This window comes from Acipenser ruthenus, chromosome 43 (assembly GCF_902713425.1).
Source record: "Acipenser ruthenus chromosome 43, fAciRut3.2 maternal haplotype, whole genome shotgun sequence".
Taxonomy (NCBI): domain Eukaryota; kingdom Metazoa; phylum Chordata; class Actinopteri; order Acipenseriformes; family Acipenseridae; genus Acipenser; species Acipenser ruthenus.
Window position 1 is genome coordinate 4968528 of NC_081231.1, and position 14760 is coordinate 4983287.

Sequence of the window (14760 nt, forward strand, 5' to 3'; positions counted from 1 at the left end):
TCATTACATGCAGGAGTGTAGTTGTATAGGACAGGACTAGAGAATCAGAGACCCACTGAACAAAGAGATTCACCTTAAAGTTCAATTTTAAAACAAGCGGTTAGACTGGAGAATAGTAATGTAACCTTTGCCTCTGAAGAACTGTGATTCTGCAGTTCTGCTGTGTATTGAAGGGGTAGTGTACAGTGTAGTGTGATTCTCCAGCTCTGCTGTGTATTGAAGGGGGAGAGTGTACAGTATAGTCTGTATCCTAACACTGCTCCATTACTGCAGTGGGCGTTGTGTGTTATACCATCTTATCTGGCAACTCCAGAGCCAGTCTGACACATGTATCTCAGTGGAGCAGCGGTCTGGCCCTGTGATGAATATGAATACAGGAGTCTGGCTGTGGGTGTGCTGTACTTCACAGTGCAATCATGACAGGAGTCTACATGGGGTCGGTTTGTTTGTGTCACATAGCTACAACTAACAGAGCTTGTGTTCTGAAGATGAGATTCCTGGGGAGGACCTGTTTCATTGTCTTGAGTTTGCTACCAGCTGTTTCTACACAAGGTGAGAGGGACTGTAGAAATTAAACTGATGAAGAGACAACTGCTATTTCTAACGTTTCTAACTGTGTGCAGAGGGGAGCTGATTGTTCTACAGAGGGACAGTGTTTTGTGTGTGCAGAGGGGAGCTGATTGTTCTACAGAGGGACAGTGTTTTGTGTGTGCAGTGGGGAGCTGATTGTTCTACAGAGGGACAGTGTTTTGTGTGTGCAGAGGGGATCTGATTGTTCTAAAGAGGGACAGTGTTTTGTGTGTGTAGAGGGGAGCTGATTGTTCATACAGAGGGACATTGTTTTGTGTGTGTAGAGGGGAGCTGATTGTTTACAGAGGGACAGTGTTTTGTGTGTGCAGAGGGGAGCTGATTGTTCATACAGAGGGACAGTGTTTTGTGTGTGTAGAGGGGAGCTGATTGTTCTACAGAGGGACAGTGTTTTGTGTGTGCAGAGGGGAGCTGATTGTTCTACAGAGGGACAGTGTTTTGTGTGTGTAGAGAGGAGCTGATTGTTCATACAGAGGGACAGTGTTTTGTGTGTGTAGAGGGGAGCTGATTGTTCTACAGAGGGACAGTGTTTTGTGTGTGCAGAGGGGAGCTGATTGTTCTACAGAGGGACAGTGTTTTGTGTGTGCAGAGGAGAGCTGATTGTTCTACAGAGGGGCAGTGTTTTGTGTGTAGAGGGGAGCTGATTGTTCTACAGAGGGACAGTGTTTTGTATGTGCAGAGGGGGGCTGATTGTTCTACAGAGGGACAGTGTTTTGTGTGTGCAGAGGGGAGCTGATTGTTCTACAGAGGGACAGTGTTTTGTGTGTGTAGAGGGGAACTGATTGTTCTACAGAGGGACAGTGTTTTGTGTGTGCAGGGGAGCTGATTGTTCTACAGAGGGACAGTGTTTTGTGTGTGCAGGTGAGCTGATTGTTCTACAGAGGGACAGTGTTTTGTGTGTGCAGAGGGGAGCTGATTGTTCTACAGAGGGACAGTGTTTTGTGTGTGGAGAGGGGAGCTGATTGTTCTACAGAGGGACAGTGTTTTGTGTGTGTAGAGGGGTGCTGATTGTTCTACAGAGGGACAGTGTTTGTGTGTGTAGAGGGGAGCTGATTGTTCTACAGAGGGACAGTGTTTTGTATGTGCAGAGGGGGGCTGATTGTTCTACAGAGGGACAGTGTTTTGTGTGTGCAGAAGGGAGCTGATTGTTCTACAGAGGGACAGTGTTTTGTGTGTGCAGAGGAGAGCTGATTGTTCTACAGAGGGACAGTGTTTTGTGTGTGCAGAGGGGAGCTGATTGTTCTACAGAGGGACAGTGTTTTGTGTGTGCAGGTGAGCTGATTGTTCTACAGAGGGACAGTGTTTTGTGTGTGCAGAGGGGAGCTGATTGTTCTACAGAGGGACAGTGTTTTGTGTGTGCAGAGGGGAGCTGATTGTTCTACAGAGGGACAGTGTTTTGTGTGTGCAGTGGGGAGCTGATTGTTCTACAGAGGGACAGTGTTTTGTGTGTGCAGAGGGGATCTGATTGTTCTACAGAGGGACAGTGTTTTGTGTGTGTAGAGGGGAGCTGATTGTTCATACAGAGGGACATTGTTTTGTGTGTGTAGAGGGGAGCTGATTGTTCTACAGAGGGACAGTGTTTTGTGTGTGCAGAGGGGAGCTGATTGTTCTACAGAGGGACAGTGTTTTGTGTGTGCAGAGGGGAGCTGATTGTTCATACAGAGGGACAGTGTTTTGTGTGTGTAGAGGGGAGCTGATTGTTCTACAGAGGGACAGTGTTTTGTGTGTGCAGAGGGGAGCTGATTGTTCTACAGAGGGACAGTGTTTTGTGTGTGTAGAGAGGAGCTGATTGTTCATACAGAGGGACAGTGTTTTGTGTGTGTAGAGGGGAGCTGATTGTTCTACAGAGGGACAGTGTTTTGTGTGTGCAGAGGGGAGCTGATTGTTCTACAGAGGGACAGTGTTTTGTGTGTGCAGAGGAGAGCTGATTGTTCTACAGAGGGACAGTGTTTTGTGTGTGCAGAGGGGAGCTGATTGTTCTACAGAGGGACAGTGTTTTGTGTGTGGAGAGGGGAGCTGATTGTTCTACAGAGGGACAGTGTTTTGTGTGTGCAGAGGAGAGCTGATTGTTCTACAGAGGGACAGTGTTTTGTGTGTGCAGAGGGGAGCTGATTGTTCTACAGAGGGACAGTGTTTTGTGTGTGCAGAGGAGAGCTGATTGTTCTACAGAGGGACAGTGTTTTGTGTGTGCAGAGGGGAGCTGATTGTTCTACAGAGGGACAGTGTTTTGTGTGTGGAGAGGGGAGCTGATTGTTCTACAGAGGGACAGTGTTTTGTGTGTGTAGAGGGGTGCTGATTGTTCTACAGAGGGACAGTGTTTGTGTGTGTAGAGGGGAGCTGATTGTTCTACAGAGGGACAGTGTTTTGTATGTGCAGAGGGGGGCTGATTGTTCTACAGAGGGACAGTGTTTTGTGTGTGCAGAGGGGAGCTGATTGTTCTACAGAGGGACAGTGTTTTGTGTGTGCAGAGGGGAGCTGATTGTTCTACAGAGGGACAGTGTTTTGTGTGTGCAGAGGGGAGCTGATTGTTCTACAGAGGGACAGTGTTTTGTGTGTGCAGAGGGGAGCTGATTGTTCTACAGAGGGACAGTGTTTTGTGTGTGCAGAGGGGAGCTGATTGTTCTACAGAGGGACAGTGTTTTGTGTGTAGAGGGGAGCTGATTGTTCTACAGAGGGACAGTGTTTTGTGTGTGCAGAGGGGGGCTGATTGTTCTACAGAGGGACAGTGTTTTGTGTGTGCAGGAGAGCTGATTGTTCTACAGAGGGACAGTGTTTTGTGTGTGCAGAGGGGGGCTGATTGTTCTACAGAGGGACAGTGTTTTGTGTGTGCAGAGGGGAGCTGATTGTTCTACAGAGGGACAGTGTTTTGTGTGTGCAGAGGGGAGCTGATTGTTCTACAGAGGGACAGTGTTTTGTGTGTGCAGAGGGGAGCTGATTGTTCTACAGAGGGACAGTGTTTTGTGTGTAGAGGGGAGCTGATTGTTCTACAGAGGGACAGTGTTTTGTGTGTGCAGAGGGGAGCTGATTGTTCTACAGAGGGACAGTGTTTTGTGTGTAGAGGGGAGCTGATTGTTCTACAGAGGGACAGTGTTTTGTGTGTGCAGAGGGGGGCTGATTGTTCTACAGAGGGACAGTGTTTTGTGTGTGCAGGAGAGCTGATTGTTCTACAGAGGGACAGTGTTTTGTGTGTGCAGAGAGGAGCTGATTGTTCTACAGAGGGACAGTGTTTTGTGTGTGCAGAGGGGAGCTGATTGTTCTACAGAGGGACAGTGTTTTGTGTGTGTAGAGGGGAGCTGATTGTTCTACAGAGGGACAGTGCTTTGTGTGTGCAGAGAGGAGCTGATTGTTCTACAGAGGGACAGTGTTTTGTGTGTGCAGAGGGGAGCTGATTGCTCTACAGAGGGACAGTGTTTTGTGTGTGCAGAGGGGAGCTGATTGTTCTACAGAGGGACAGTGTTTTGTGTGTGTAGAGGGGTGCTGATTGTTCTACAGAGGGACAGTGTTTGTGTGTGTAGAGGGGAGCTGATTGTTCTACAGAGGGACAGTGTTTTGTATGTGCAGAGGGGGGCTGATTGTTCTACAGAGGGACAGTGTTTTGTGTGTGCAGAAGGGAGCTGATTGTTCTACAGAGGGACAGTGTTTTGTGTGTGCAGAGGGGGGCTGATTGTTCTACAGAGGGACAGTGTTTTGTGTGTGCAGGAGAGCTGATTGTTCTACAGAGGGACAGTGTTTTGTGTGTGCAGAGGGGGGCTGATTGTTCTACAGAGGGACAGTGTTTTGTGTGTGCAGAGGGGAGCTGATTGTTCTACAGAGGGACAGTGTTTTGTGTGTGCAGAGGGGAGCTGATTGTTCTACAGAGGGACAGTGTTTTGTGTGTGCAGAGGGGAGCTGATTGTTCTACAGAGGGACAGTGTTTTGTGTGTAGAGGGGAGCTGATTGTTCTACAGAGGGACAGTGTTTTGTGTGTGCAGAGGGGAGCTGATTGTTCTACAGAGGGACAGTGTTTTGTGTGTGTAGAGGGGAGCTGATTGTTCTACAGAGGGACAGTGTTTTGTGTGTGCAGAGGGGGGCTGATTGTTCTACAGAGGGACAGTGTTTTGTGTGTGCAGGAGAGCTGATTGTTCTACAGAGGGACAGTGTTTTGTGTGTGCAGAGAGGAGCTGATTGTTCTACAGAGGGACAGTGTTTTGTGTGTGCAGAGGGGAGCTGATTGTTCTACAGAGGGACAGTGTTTTGTGTGTGTAGAGGGGAGCTGAATGTTCTACAGAGGGACAGTGCTTTGTGTGTGCAGAGAGGAGCTGATTGTTCTACAGAGGGACAGTGTTTTGTGTGTGCAGAGGGGAGCTGATTGCTCTACAGAGGGACAGTGTTTTGTGTGTGCAGAGGGGAGCTGATTGTTCTACAGAGGGACAGTGTTTTGTGTGTGTAGAGGGGTGCTGATTGTTCTACAGAGGGACAGTGTTTGTGTGTGTAGAGGGGAGCTGATTGTTCTACAGAGGGACAGTGTTTTGTATGTGCAGAGGGGAGCTGATTGTTCTACAGAGGGACAGTGTTTTGTGTGTGCAGAAGGGAGCTGATTGTTCTACAGAGGGACAGTGTTTTGTGTGTGCAGAGGAGAGCTGATTGTTCTACAGAGGGACAGTGTTTTGTGTGTGCAGAGGGGAGCTGATTGTTCTACAGAGGGACAGTGTTTTGTGTGTGCAGAGGGGAGCTGATTGTTCTACAGAGGGACAGTGTTTTGTGTGTGCAGGTGAGCTGATTGTTCTACAGAGGGACAGTGTTTTGTGTGTGCAGAGGGGAGCTGATTGTTCTACAGAGGGACAGTGTTTTGTGTGTGCAGAGGGGAGCTGATTGTTCTACAGAGGGACAGTGTTTTGTGTGTGCAGTGGGGAGCTGATTGTTCTACAGAGGGACAGTGTTTTGTGTGTGCAGAGGGGATCTGATTGTTCTACAGAGGGACAGTGTTTTGTGTGTGTAGAGGGGAGCTGATTGTTCATACAGAGGGACATTGTTTTGTGTGTGTAGAGGGGAGCTGATTGTTCTACAGAGGGACAGTGTTTTGTGTGTGCAGAGGGGAGCTGATTGTTCTACAGAGGGACAGTGTTTTGTGTGTGCAGAGGGGAGCTGATTGTTCATACAGAGGGACAGTGTTTTGTGTGTGTAGAGGGGAGCTGATTGTTCTACAGAGGGACAGTGTTTTGTGTGTGCAGAGGGGAGCTGATTGTTCTACAGAGGGACAGTGTTTTGTGTGTGCAGAGGGGAGCTGATTGTTCTACAGAGGGACAGTGTTTTGTGTGTGCAGAGGGGAGCTGATTGTTCTACAGAGGGACAGTGTTTTGTGTGTGCAGAGGGGAGCTGATTGTTCTACAGAGGGACAGTGTTTTGTGTGTGCAGAGGGGAGCTGATTGCTCTACAGAGGGACAGTGTTTTGTGTGTGCAGAGGGGAGCTGATTGTTCTACAGAGGGACAGTGTTTTGTGTGTGCAGAGGGGAGCTGATTGTTCTACAGAGGGACAGTGTTTTGTGTGTGCAGAGGGGAGCTGATTGTTCTACAGAGGGACAGTGTTTTGTGTGTGCAGAGGGGAGCTGATTGTTCTACAGAGGGACAGTGTTTTGTGTGTGCAGAGGGGAGCTGATTGTTCTACAGAGGGACAGTGTTTTGTGTGTGCAGAGGGGAGCTGATTGTTCATACAGAGGGACAGTGTTTTGTGTGTGCAGAGGGGAGCTGATTGTTCTACAGAGGGACAGTGTTTTGTGTGTAGAGGGGAGCTGATTGTTCTACAGAGGGACAGTGTTTTGTGTGTGCAGAGGGGGGCTGATTGTTCTACAGAGGGACAGTGTTTTGTGTGTGCAGGAGAGCTGATTGTTCTACAGAGGGACAGTGTTTTGTATGTGCAGAGGGGGGCTGATTGTTCTACAGAGGGACAGTGTTTTGTGTGTGCAGAGGGGAGCTGATTGTTCTACAGAGGGACAGTGTTTTGTGTGTGCAGAGGGGAGCTGATTGTTCTACAGAGGGACAGTGTTTTGTGTGTGCAGAGGGGAGCTGATTGTTCTACAGAGGGACAGTGTTTTGTGTGTAGAGGGGAGCTGATTGTTCTACAGAGGGACAGTGTTTTGTGTGTGCAGAGGGGAGCTGATTGTTCTACAGAGGGACAGTGTTTTGTGTGTAGAGGGGAGCTGATTGTTCTACAGAGGGACAGTGTTTTGTGTGTGCAGAGGGGGGCTGATTGTTCTACAGAGGGACAGTGTTTTGTGTGTGCAGGAGAGCTGATTGTTCTACAGAGGGACAGTGTTTTGTGTGTACAGAGGGGAGCTGATTGCTCACACAGAGGGACAGTGTTTTGTGTGTGTAGAGGGGAGCTGATTGTTCTACAGAGGGACAGTGTTTTGTGTGTGCAGAGGGGAGCTGATTGGTCTACAGAGGGACAGTGTTTTGTGTGTGCTGAGGGGAGCTGATTGTTCTACAGAGGGACAGTGTTTTGTGTGTGCAGGTGAGCTGATTGTTCTACAGAGGGACAGTGTTTTGTGTGTGTAGAGGGGAGCTGATTGTTCTACAGAGGGACAGTGTTTTGTGTGTGTAGAGGGGAGCTGATTGTTCTACAGAGGGACAGTGTTTTGTGTGTGCAGAGAGGAGCTGATTGTTCTACAGAGGGACAGTGTTTTGTGTGTGCAGAGGGGAGCTGATTGTTCTACAGAGGGACAGTGTTTTGTGTGTGTAGAGGGGAGCTGATTGTTCTACAGAGGGACAGTGCTTTGTGTGTGCAGAGAGGAGCTGATTGTTCTACAGAGGGACAGTGTTTTGTGTGTGCAGAGGGGAGCTGATTGCTCTACAGAGGGACAGTGTTTTGTGTGTGCAGAGGGGAGCTGATTGTTCTACAGAGGGACAGTGTTTTGTGTGTGCAGAGGGGAGCTGATTGTTCTACAGAGGGACAGTGTTTTGTGTGTGCAGAGGGGAGCTGATTGTTCTACAGAGGGACAGTGTTTTGTGTGTGCAGGTGAGCTGATTGTTCTACAGAGGGACAGTGTTTTGTGTGTGCAGAGGGGAGCTGATTGTTCTACAGAGGGACAGTGTTTTGTGTGTGCAGAGGGGAGCTGATTGTTCTACAGAGGGACAGTGTTTTGTGTGTGCAGTGGGGAGCTGATTGTTCTACAGAGGGACAGTGTTTTGTGTGTGCAGAGGGGATCTGATTGTTCTACAGAGGGACAGTGTTTTGTGTGTGTAGAGGGGAGCTGGTTGTTCATACAGAGGGACATTGTTTTGTGTGTGTAGAGGGGAGCTGATTGTTCTACAGAGGGACAGTGTTTTGTGTGTGCAGAGGGGAGCTGATTGTTCTACAGAGGGACAGTGTTTTGTGTGTGCAGAGGGGAGCTGATTGTTCATACAGAGGGACAGTGTTTTGTGTGTGTAGAGGGGAGCTGATTGTTCTACAGAGGGACAGTGTTTTGTGTGTGCAGAGGGGAGCTGATTGTTCTACAGAGGGACAGTGTTTTGTGTGTGCAGAGGGGAGCTGATTGTTCTACAGAGGGACAGTGTTTTGTGTGTGCAGAGGGGAGCTGATTGTTCTACAGAGGGACAGTGTTTTGTGTGTGCAGAGGGGAGCTGATTGTTCTACAGAGGGACAGTGTTTTGTGTGTGCAGAGGGGAGCTGATTGCTCTACAGAGGGACAGTGTTTTGTGTGTGCAGAGGGGAGCTGATTGTTCTACAGAGGGACAGTGTTTTGTGTGTGCAGAGGGGAGCTGATTGTTCTACAGAGGGACAGTGTTTTGTGTGTGCAGAGGGGAGCTGATTGTTCTACAGAGGGACAGTGTTTTGTGTGTGCAGAGGGGAGCTGATTGTTCTACAGAGGGACAGTGTTTTGTGTGTGCAGAGGGGAGCTGATTGTTCTACAGAGGGACAGTGTTTTGTGTGTGCAGAGGGGAGCTGATTGTTCATACAGAGGGACAGTGTTTTGTGTGTGCAGAGGGGAGCTGATTGTTCTACAGAGGGACAGTGTTTTGTGTGTAGAGGGGAGCTGATTGTTCTACAGAGGGACAGTGTTTTGTGTGTGCAGAGGGGGGCTGATTGTTCTACAGAGGGACAGTGTTTTGTGTGCGCAGGAGAGCTGATTGTTCTACAGAGGGACAGTGTTTTGTGTGTGCAGAGGGGGGCTGATTGTTCTACAGAGGGACAGTGTTTTGTGTGTGCAGAGGGGAGCTGATTGTTCTACAGAGGGACAGTGTTTTGTGTGTGCAGAGGGGAGCGGATTGTTCTGGCACAGATGTTCGAGACTTGTTCCCATAAGAGGAAAGGACCAGGGTGTGGGACGAGGGTGTGGTTTCATCTGAGACACTGCTGTGTTTGGAGACAATTTCTCATATTTTGGAATCTATTTAAACTCCTAATTGGAGCAGAGGTGTAGTCAATGTTGTCTCGGAGTTGGTTATGTTCAGTAATTTTTTTGGGTTATGATTACACACGGGTGGAAATCGTTTTTAAATTGATGATAAACTGTTTTGAAAGTTAACCACCAGAGAGTCTAGTGTTTAAAACCAAAACAGTGTATGCAAAACAAATGTTTGAAAGAATTGTAATGTTGTTAAATTGTAATCATCCAATTAGAATATTTGCTGGCTGTAGTGTCATTTGTTGCTAGGGAAGAGTGATCTGACTAGCTTCGTGCTGGCAGGAAAGATAAGCCAGCCACACAGAACATTCTTAACTCTCCGTTGTCAATAATATTTTGTGCACAGCTGTACTTATGACACACTTTTCTAATTTACAGTCTTTTGTATGTATTTGAACAAACAAGATCTTTAGTAAGCCACGGTTCTGGGTGGGAGTAAGCCCAGCAGGGGTACAAACTGTTTTGAAAATTGATGCTGAACTGTTTTGAAAGTTTAGCACCAGAGAAATTACTGGTGCTGAATGATCAAACCCCGTCCTAATCAAGCACCCCACATAACCTCCCACACGACACAAACCTTCTCTCCTGTGGGTGCGGGTGAGTGTGTGTGTGTGGGGGGTGGGGCGGGGGTCATGTGAGTAGTCCAGACCCAATGAGAAACTATCATTATTTATGGTTGCTAAGGAATGAAAAAACATATATATCCTCTTATAGGAGCCTAGACTCAACCATGCGTCAGTCACAGGGATTTTTGCAATCCTTTCTAGTCTTGTTGAAACTCATAGTGGTTTTGACATATTCATCAATTTTAGTAGCAAAGTATCCAGGATTCAGCTGTATTACTATTTTGACCCCTATGAACTAGATGCCTGAGGGGTAATGCACTGTCTCATTACTTGAACCAGGGTAGTGTGCATCCTGTGTCAGTACTGTCTCATTGAAGCAGGGTAGTGTTCAGCCTGTGTCAGTACTGTCTCATTGAAGCAGGGTAGTGTTCAGCCTGTGTCAGTACTGTCTCATTGAAGCAGGGTAGTGTTCAGCCTGTGTCAGTACTGTCTCATTGAAGCAGGTTAGTGTTCAGCCTGTGTCAGTACTGTCTCATTGAAGCAGGGTAGTGTTCAGCCTGTGTCAGTACTGTCTCATTGAAGCAGGGTAGTGTTCAGCCTGTGTCAGTACTGTCTCATTGAAGCAGGGTAGTGTTCAGCCTGTGTCAGTACTGTCTCATTGAAGCAGGGTAGTGTTCAGCCTGTGTCAGTACTGTCTCATTACATGCAGGAGTGTAGTCGTATTTTGCATGACTGGAGAATCAGACCCACTGAACAAAGAGATCCACCTTAAAGTTCAATTTTACAACAACAGGGGGTTAGACTGGAGAATAGTAATGTAACCTTTGGTCTGAAGAACTGTGATTCTGCAGATCTGCTGTGTATTGAAGGGGTAGTGTACAGTATAGTGTGATTCTGCAGTTCTGCTGTGTTTTGAAGTGGGATAGTGTACAGTATGGTCTGTGTCCTAACACTGCTCCATTACTACAGTGGGCGTTGTGTGTTATACCATCTTATCTGGCAGCTGCAGAGCCAGTCTGACACATGTATCTCAGTAGAGCAGCGGTCTGGCCCTGTGATGAATATGAATACAGGAGTCTGTCTGTGGGTGTGCAGTACTTCACAATGCAATCATGACAGGAGTCTACATGGGGTCTGGCCTGTTTGTGTCACACAGCTACAACTAACAGGGTTTTTGTTATGAAGATGAGACTTCTGGGGAGGACCTGTTTCATTGTCTTGAATTTGCTACCAGCTGTTTCTACACAGAGAGGTGAGAGAGACTGTAGAAATTAAACTGATGAAGAGACAACATGCTATTTCTAACATTAAGATCTTTCAATAGGACAGATGCACTGAGATGCATCAATGTATAATGTTGAGCTTCTAGATCTCACAGGGGTAGCACCAGCCCCCCTTCTAGCTTATAGCTGTCAACTACTTGAAATAGGCCTGCAGTGCCCCATCTATGCAAACCTGGAGTCGTTTCCCAGTGTCTGGCTTTGCTCTTGGAGCTGCGGTGGGGAGGCTGCTGTCAGGTATTGTGCACGCAGGTGTCCAGGCTGGCTGTCAGGTATTGTGCACGCAGGTGTCCAGGCTGGCTGTCAGGTATTGTGCACGCAGGTGTCCAGGATGGCTGCTGTCAGGTACTGACAGAAGGACAGCTTTTTGTGTGTAGAGGAGAGCTGATTGTTCTACAGAGGGACAGTGTTTTGTGTGTGCAGAGGGGAGCTGATTGTTCTACAGAGGGACAGTGTTTTGTGTGTGCAGAGGGGAGCTGATTGTTCTACAGAGGGACAGTGTTTTGTGTGTGCAGAGGGGAGCTGATTGTTCTACAGAGGGACAGTGTTTTGTGTGTGATGAGGGGAGCTGATTGTTCTACAGAGGGACAGTGTTTTGTGTGTGATGAGGGGAGCTGATTGTTCTCCAAAGGGACAGTGTTTTGTGTGCGCAGAGGGGAGCTGATTGTTCTACAGAGGGACAGTGTTTTGTGTGTGCAGAGGGGAGCTGATTGTTCTACAGAGGGACAGTGTTTTGTGTGTGCAGGTGAGCTGATTGTACTACAGAGGGACAGTGTTTTGTGTGTGCAGAGGGGAGCTGATTGTTCTACAGAGGGACAGTGTTTTGTGTGTGCAGAGGGGAGCTGATTGTTCTACAGAGGGACAGTGTTTTGTGTGTGCAGAGGGGAGCTGATTGTTCTACAGAGGGACAGTGTTTTGTGTGTGCAGAGTGGATCTGATTGTTCTACAGAGGGACAGTGTTTTGTGTGTGTAGAGGGGAGCTGATTGTTCTACAGAGGGACAGTGTTTTGTGAGTGCAGAGGGGAGCTGATTGTTCTACAGAGGGACAGTGTTTTGTGTGTGCAGAGGGGAGCTGATACAGAGGGACAGTGTTTTGTGTGTGCAGAGGGGAGCTGATTGTTCTACAGAGGGACAGTGTTTTGTGTGTGTAGAGGGGAGCTGATTGTTCTACAGAGGGACAGTGTTTTGTGTGTGTAGAGGGGAGCTGATTGTTCTACAGAGGGACAGTGTTTTGTGTGTGTTGAGGGGAGCTGAGAGGGACAGTGTTTTGTGTGTGCAGAGGGGGGCTGATTGTTCTACAGAGGGACAGTGTTTTGTGTGTGCAGAGGGGAGCTGATTGTTCTACAGAGGGACAGTGTTTTGTGTGTGCAGAGGGGAGCTGATTGTTCTACAGAGGGACAGTGTTTTGTGTGTGTAGAGGGGAGCTGATTGTTCTACAGAGGGACAGTGTTTTGTGTGTGTAGAGGAGAGCTGATTGTTCTACAGAGGGACAGTGTTTTGTGAGTGCAGAGGGGAGCTGATTGTTCTACAGAGGGACAGTGTTTTGTGTGTGCAGAGGGGAGCTGATTTTTCTGGCACAGATGTTCGAGGCTTGTTCCCATAAGAGGAAAGGAACTGGGTGTGGGACGAGGGGTGTGGTTTCATCTGAGACACTGCTGGGTTTGGAGGCAATTTCTCATATTTTGGAATCTATTTAAACTCCTCTCCTTGTTGTTTAAAGCCCCTAATTGGAGTAGAGATGTAGTCAATGTTATCTCGGTGTTGGTTATGTTAAGTTATTTTTTTTGGTGCAAATCGTTTTTAAAATTGATGATAAACTGTTTTGAAAGTTAACCATCAGAGAGTGTAGGGTTTGAAACCAAAAAAAATGTATGCAAAACAAATGTTAGAAAGAAATGTAATGTTGTTAAGTTATACAGCAACATCCAATTGGAATATTTGCTGGCTGCAGTGTCATTAGGGCAGCAGTGTGGAGTAGTGATTAGGGCTCTGGACTCTTGACTGGAGGGTTGTGGGTTCAATCCCCGGTTGGGGACACTGCTGTTGTACCCTTGAGCAAGGTACTTTACCTAGATTGCTCCAGTAAAAATCCAACTGTATAAATGTGTAATTGTATTTAAAAAAATAATGTAATATGTTGTAACAATTGTAAGTCGCCCTGGATAAAGGCGTCTGCTAAGAAATAAATAATAATAATAATAATAATAATAATAATTTGTTGCTAGGGAAGAGTGATCTGATTGGCTTGGTGCTGGCAGGAAGGATAAGCCGACCACAGAACCTTCTTAACTCTTCGTTGTCAATTATATTTTCAGTACAGCTGCACTTCTGGCACACTTTTCTAATTCAAATCTTGTATATGTATTTGAATAAATTAAATCTTTAGTAAGCAACTGTTCTGGGCGGAAGTAAGCCCTAGCAAGGGTACAAACTGTTTTGAAAATTGATGCTAAACTGTTTTGAAAGTTTAGCACCAGAGAGATTACTGGTGCTGAATGGTCAAACCCCATCCTAATCAAGCCCCCTCACAGCCTCCCACACGACACAAACCTTCTCTCCTGTGTGTGCGGATGAATGTTGTGGAGGGGGGGGGGGTGTCATATGAGTAGTCCAGACCCAATGAGAAACTATCATCATCTATGGTTGCTCAGGAATTAAAAAAAATATATATATATATATATACAGTATGTAAACATGTGTAATGGCTCCAGAATTTAATTTGCACCCCTGTTATAAGTGGCTGGTTTCACAGCAGTCCCTCCCCTCGTTCCTTTCCTTTTATAGGAACCTAGACTCAACCATGGGATTTTTGTAATCCTTTCTAGTCTTGTTGAAAGGATCAGTCGTGTATTGCCATCTCGACCTGTATGAACGAGATGCCTCGGGGGTATTGCGCTGTGTATATAGCGGGGGGGCATGTATGCATCTATTATTCCAACATGGAGGCCAGATAACTACTGTCCCCACCTGCACATCGCAAATTAACTTAATTACATATGTGGAAATTGATGAAAGTGGCATGGGAAAAACAGGTTGTACCAAGAGCATGGCGCCGAGCAGGTGGAGTCTTTATATCTAAAGAAAAAGATTCTACAAGCATCAGTCAGTTTCGTCCTATTTCCCTATTAAACATAGAAGGCAATATTTTCTTCAGCATTATTGCTCAGAGATTGTCAACCTACCTATTAAAGAACTGCTTCGTTGACACTTCAGTACAAAAAGAGGGCATTCCAGGTTTCCCAGGTTGCTTAGAGCACATCAATGTGATCTGGCAAAAAATTCAATCAGCTAAAATGGACAGGAATGAGCTCCATGTGACATTCCTGGATAATGCATATGGTTCAGTGCCACATGAACTTCTTTGGGCAACATTTTAATTTTTCAGTGTACCGATGACAATAACAAATTTAGTGAAAGCTTACTTTGGCAATTTGCAATTTAGTTTTTCAACTTCAGAATTCAGCACTACATGGCAATGCCTAGAAGTTGGAATAATGGCAGGATGCACCATTTCTCCACTGGCTTATTATTATTATTATTATTATTATTATTTGTAATTGTATTTAGGCACGGGATTGCACATCACTTCACGTTCATTTAAAGTATATGATATGCGAGCACATAATTAATTCACGTGCTGGGATTCAAGTGAATAATTGAATCCCGGCACAACAGTATATATAGATGCACGTTTTACTCACTGGGGGTTGTGTGTTCGATGAGTGGAGAAGAGAAAGTAAAATAAAGTAAATAATTGTTTGTTTATAGACTCACCGTGTTTGTTTGTGTGTCTGTCCGTGCACCGTTTGTTAAGTGTTAATCCGTTTTGTTTGTCTATTTATTTTGGCGCAAGTGCCACCGCCTGTCTGTGTCCTCCTTTCTGGTCTGACGTCATTCACAAAGCCACCCTGTGACAATGACATACTGTTGCTTTTGTTTTCA

At 46.6% G+C, this 14760-nt stretch overlaps 2 protein-coding genes across 2 annotated transcripts in view; both read left to right on the forward strand.

The window, feature by feature from the left end:
- The first annotated feature begins 446 nt into the window (after window positions 1-446).
- Window positions 447-14760, forward strand: part of LOC131709437 (myelin-oligodendrocyte glycoprotein-like) — a 35246-nt gene continuing 20932 nt past the window's right edge. Inside the window, exon 1 of the mRNA XM_059011975.1 lies at window positions 447-552. Coding sequence (XP_058867958.1) covers window positions 489-552 — 64 coding nt within the window. The 5' untranslated portion in view covers window positions 447-488. The remainder of the gene's footprint in view (window positions 553-14760) is intronic.
- Window positions 10598-14760, forward strand: part of LOC131709392 (butyrophilin subfamily 2 member A1-like) — a 98000-nt gene continuing 93837 nt past the window's right edge. Inside the window, exon 1 of the mRNA XM_059011924.1 lies at window positions 10598-10790. The gene's annotated coding sequence lies outside the window, so the exon portion shown is untranslated. The remainder of the gene's footprint in view (window positions 10791-14760) is intronic.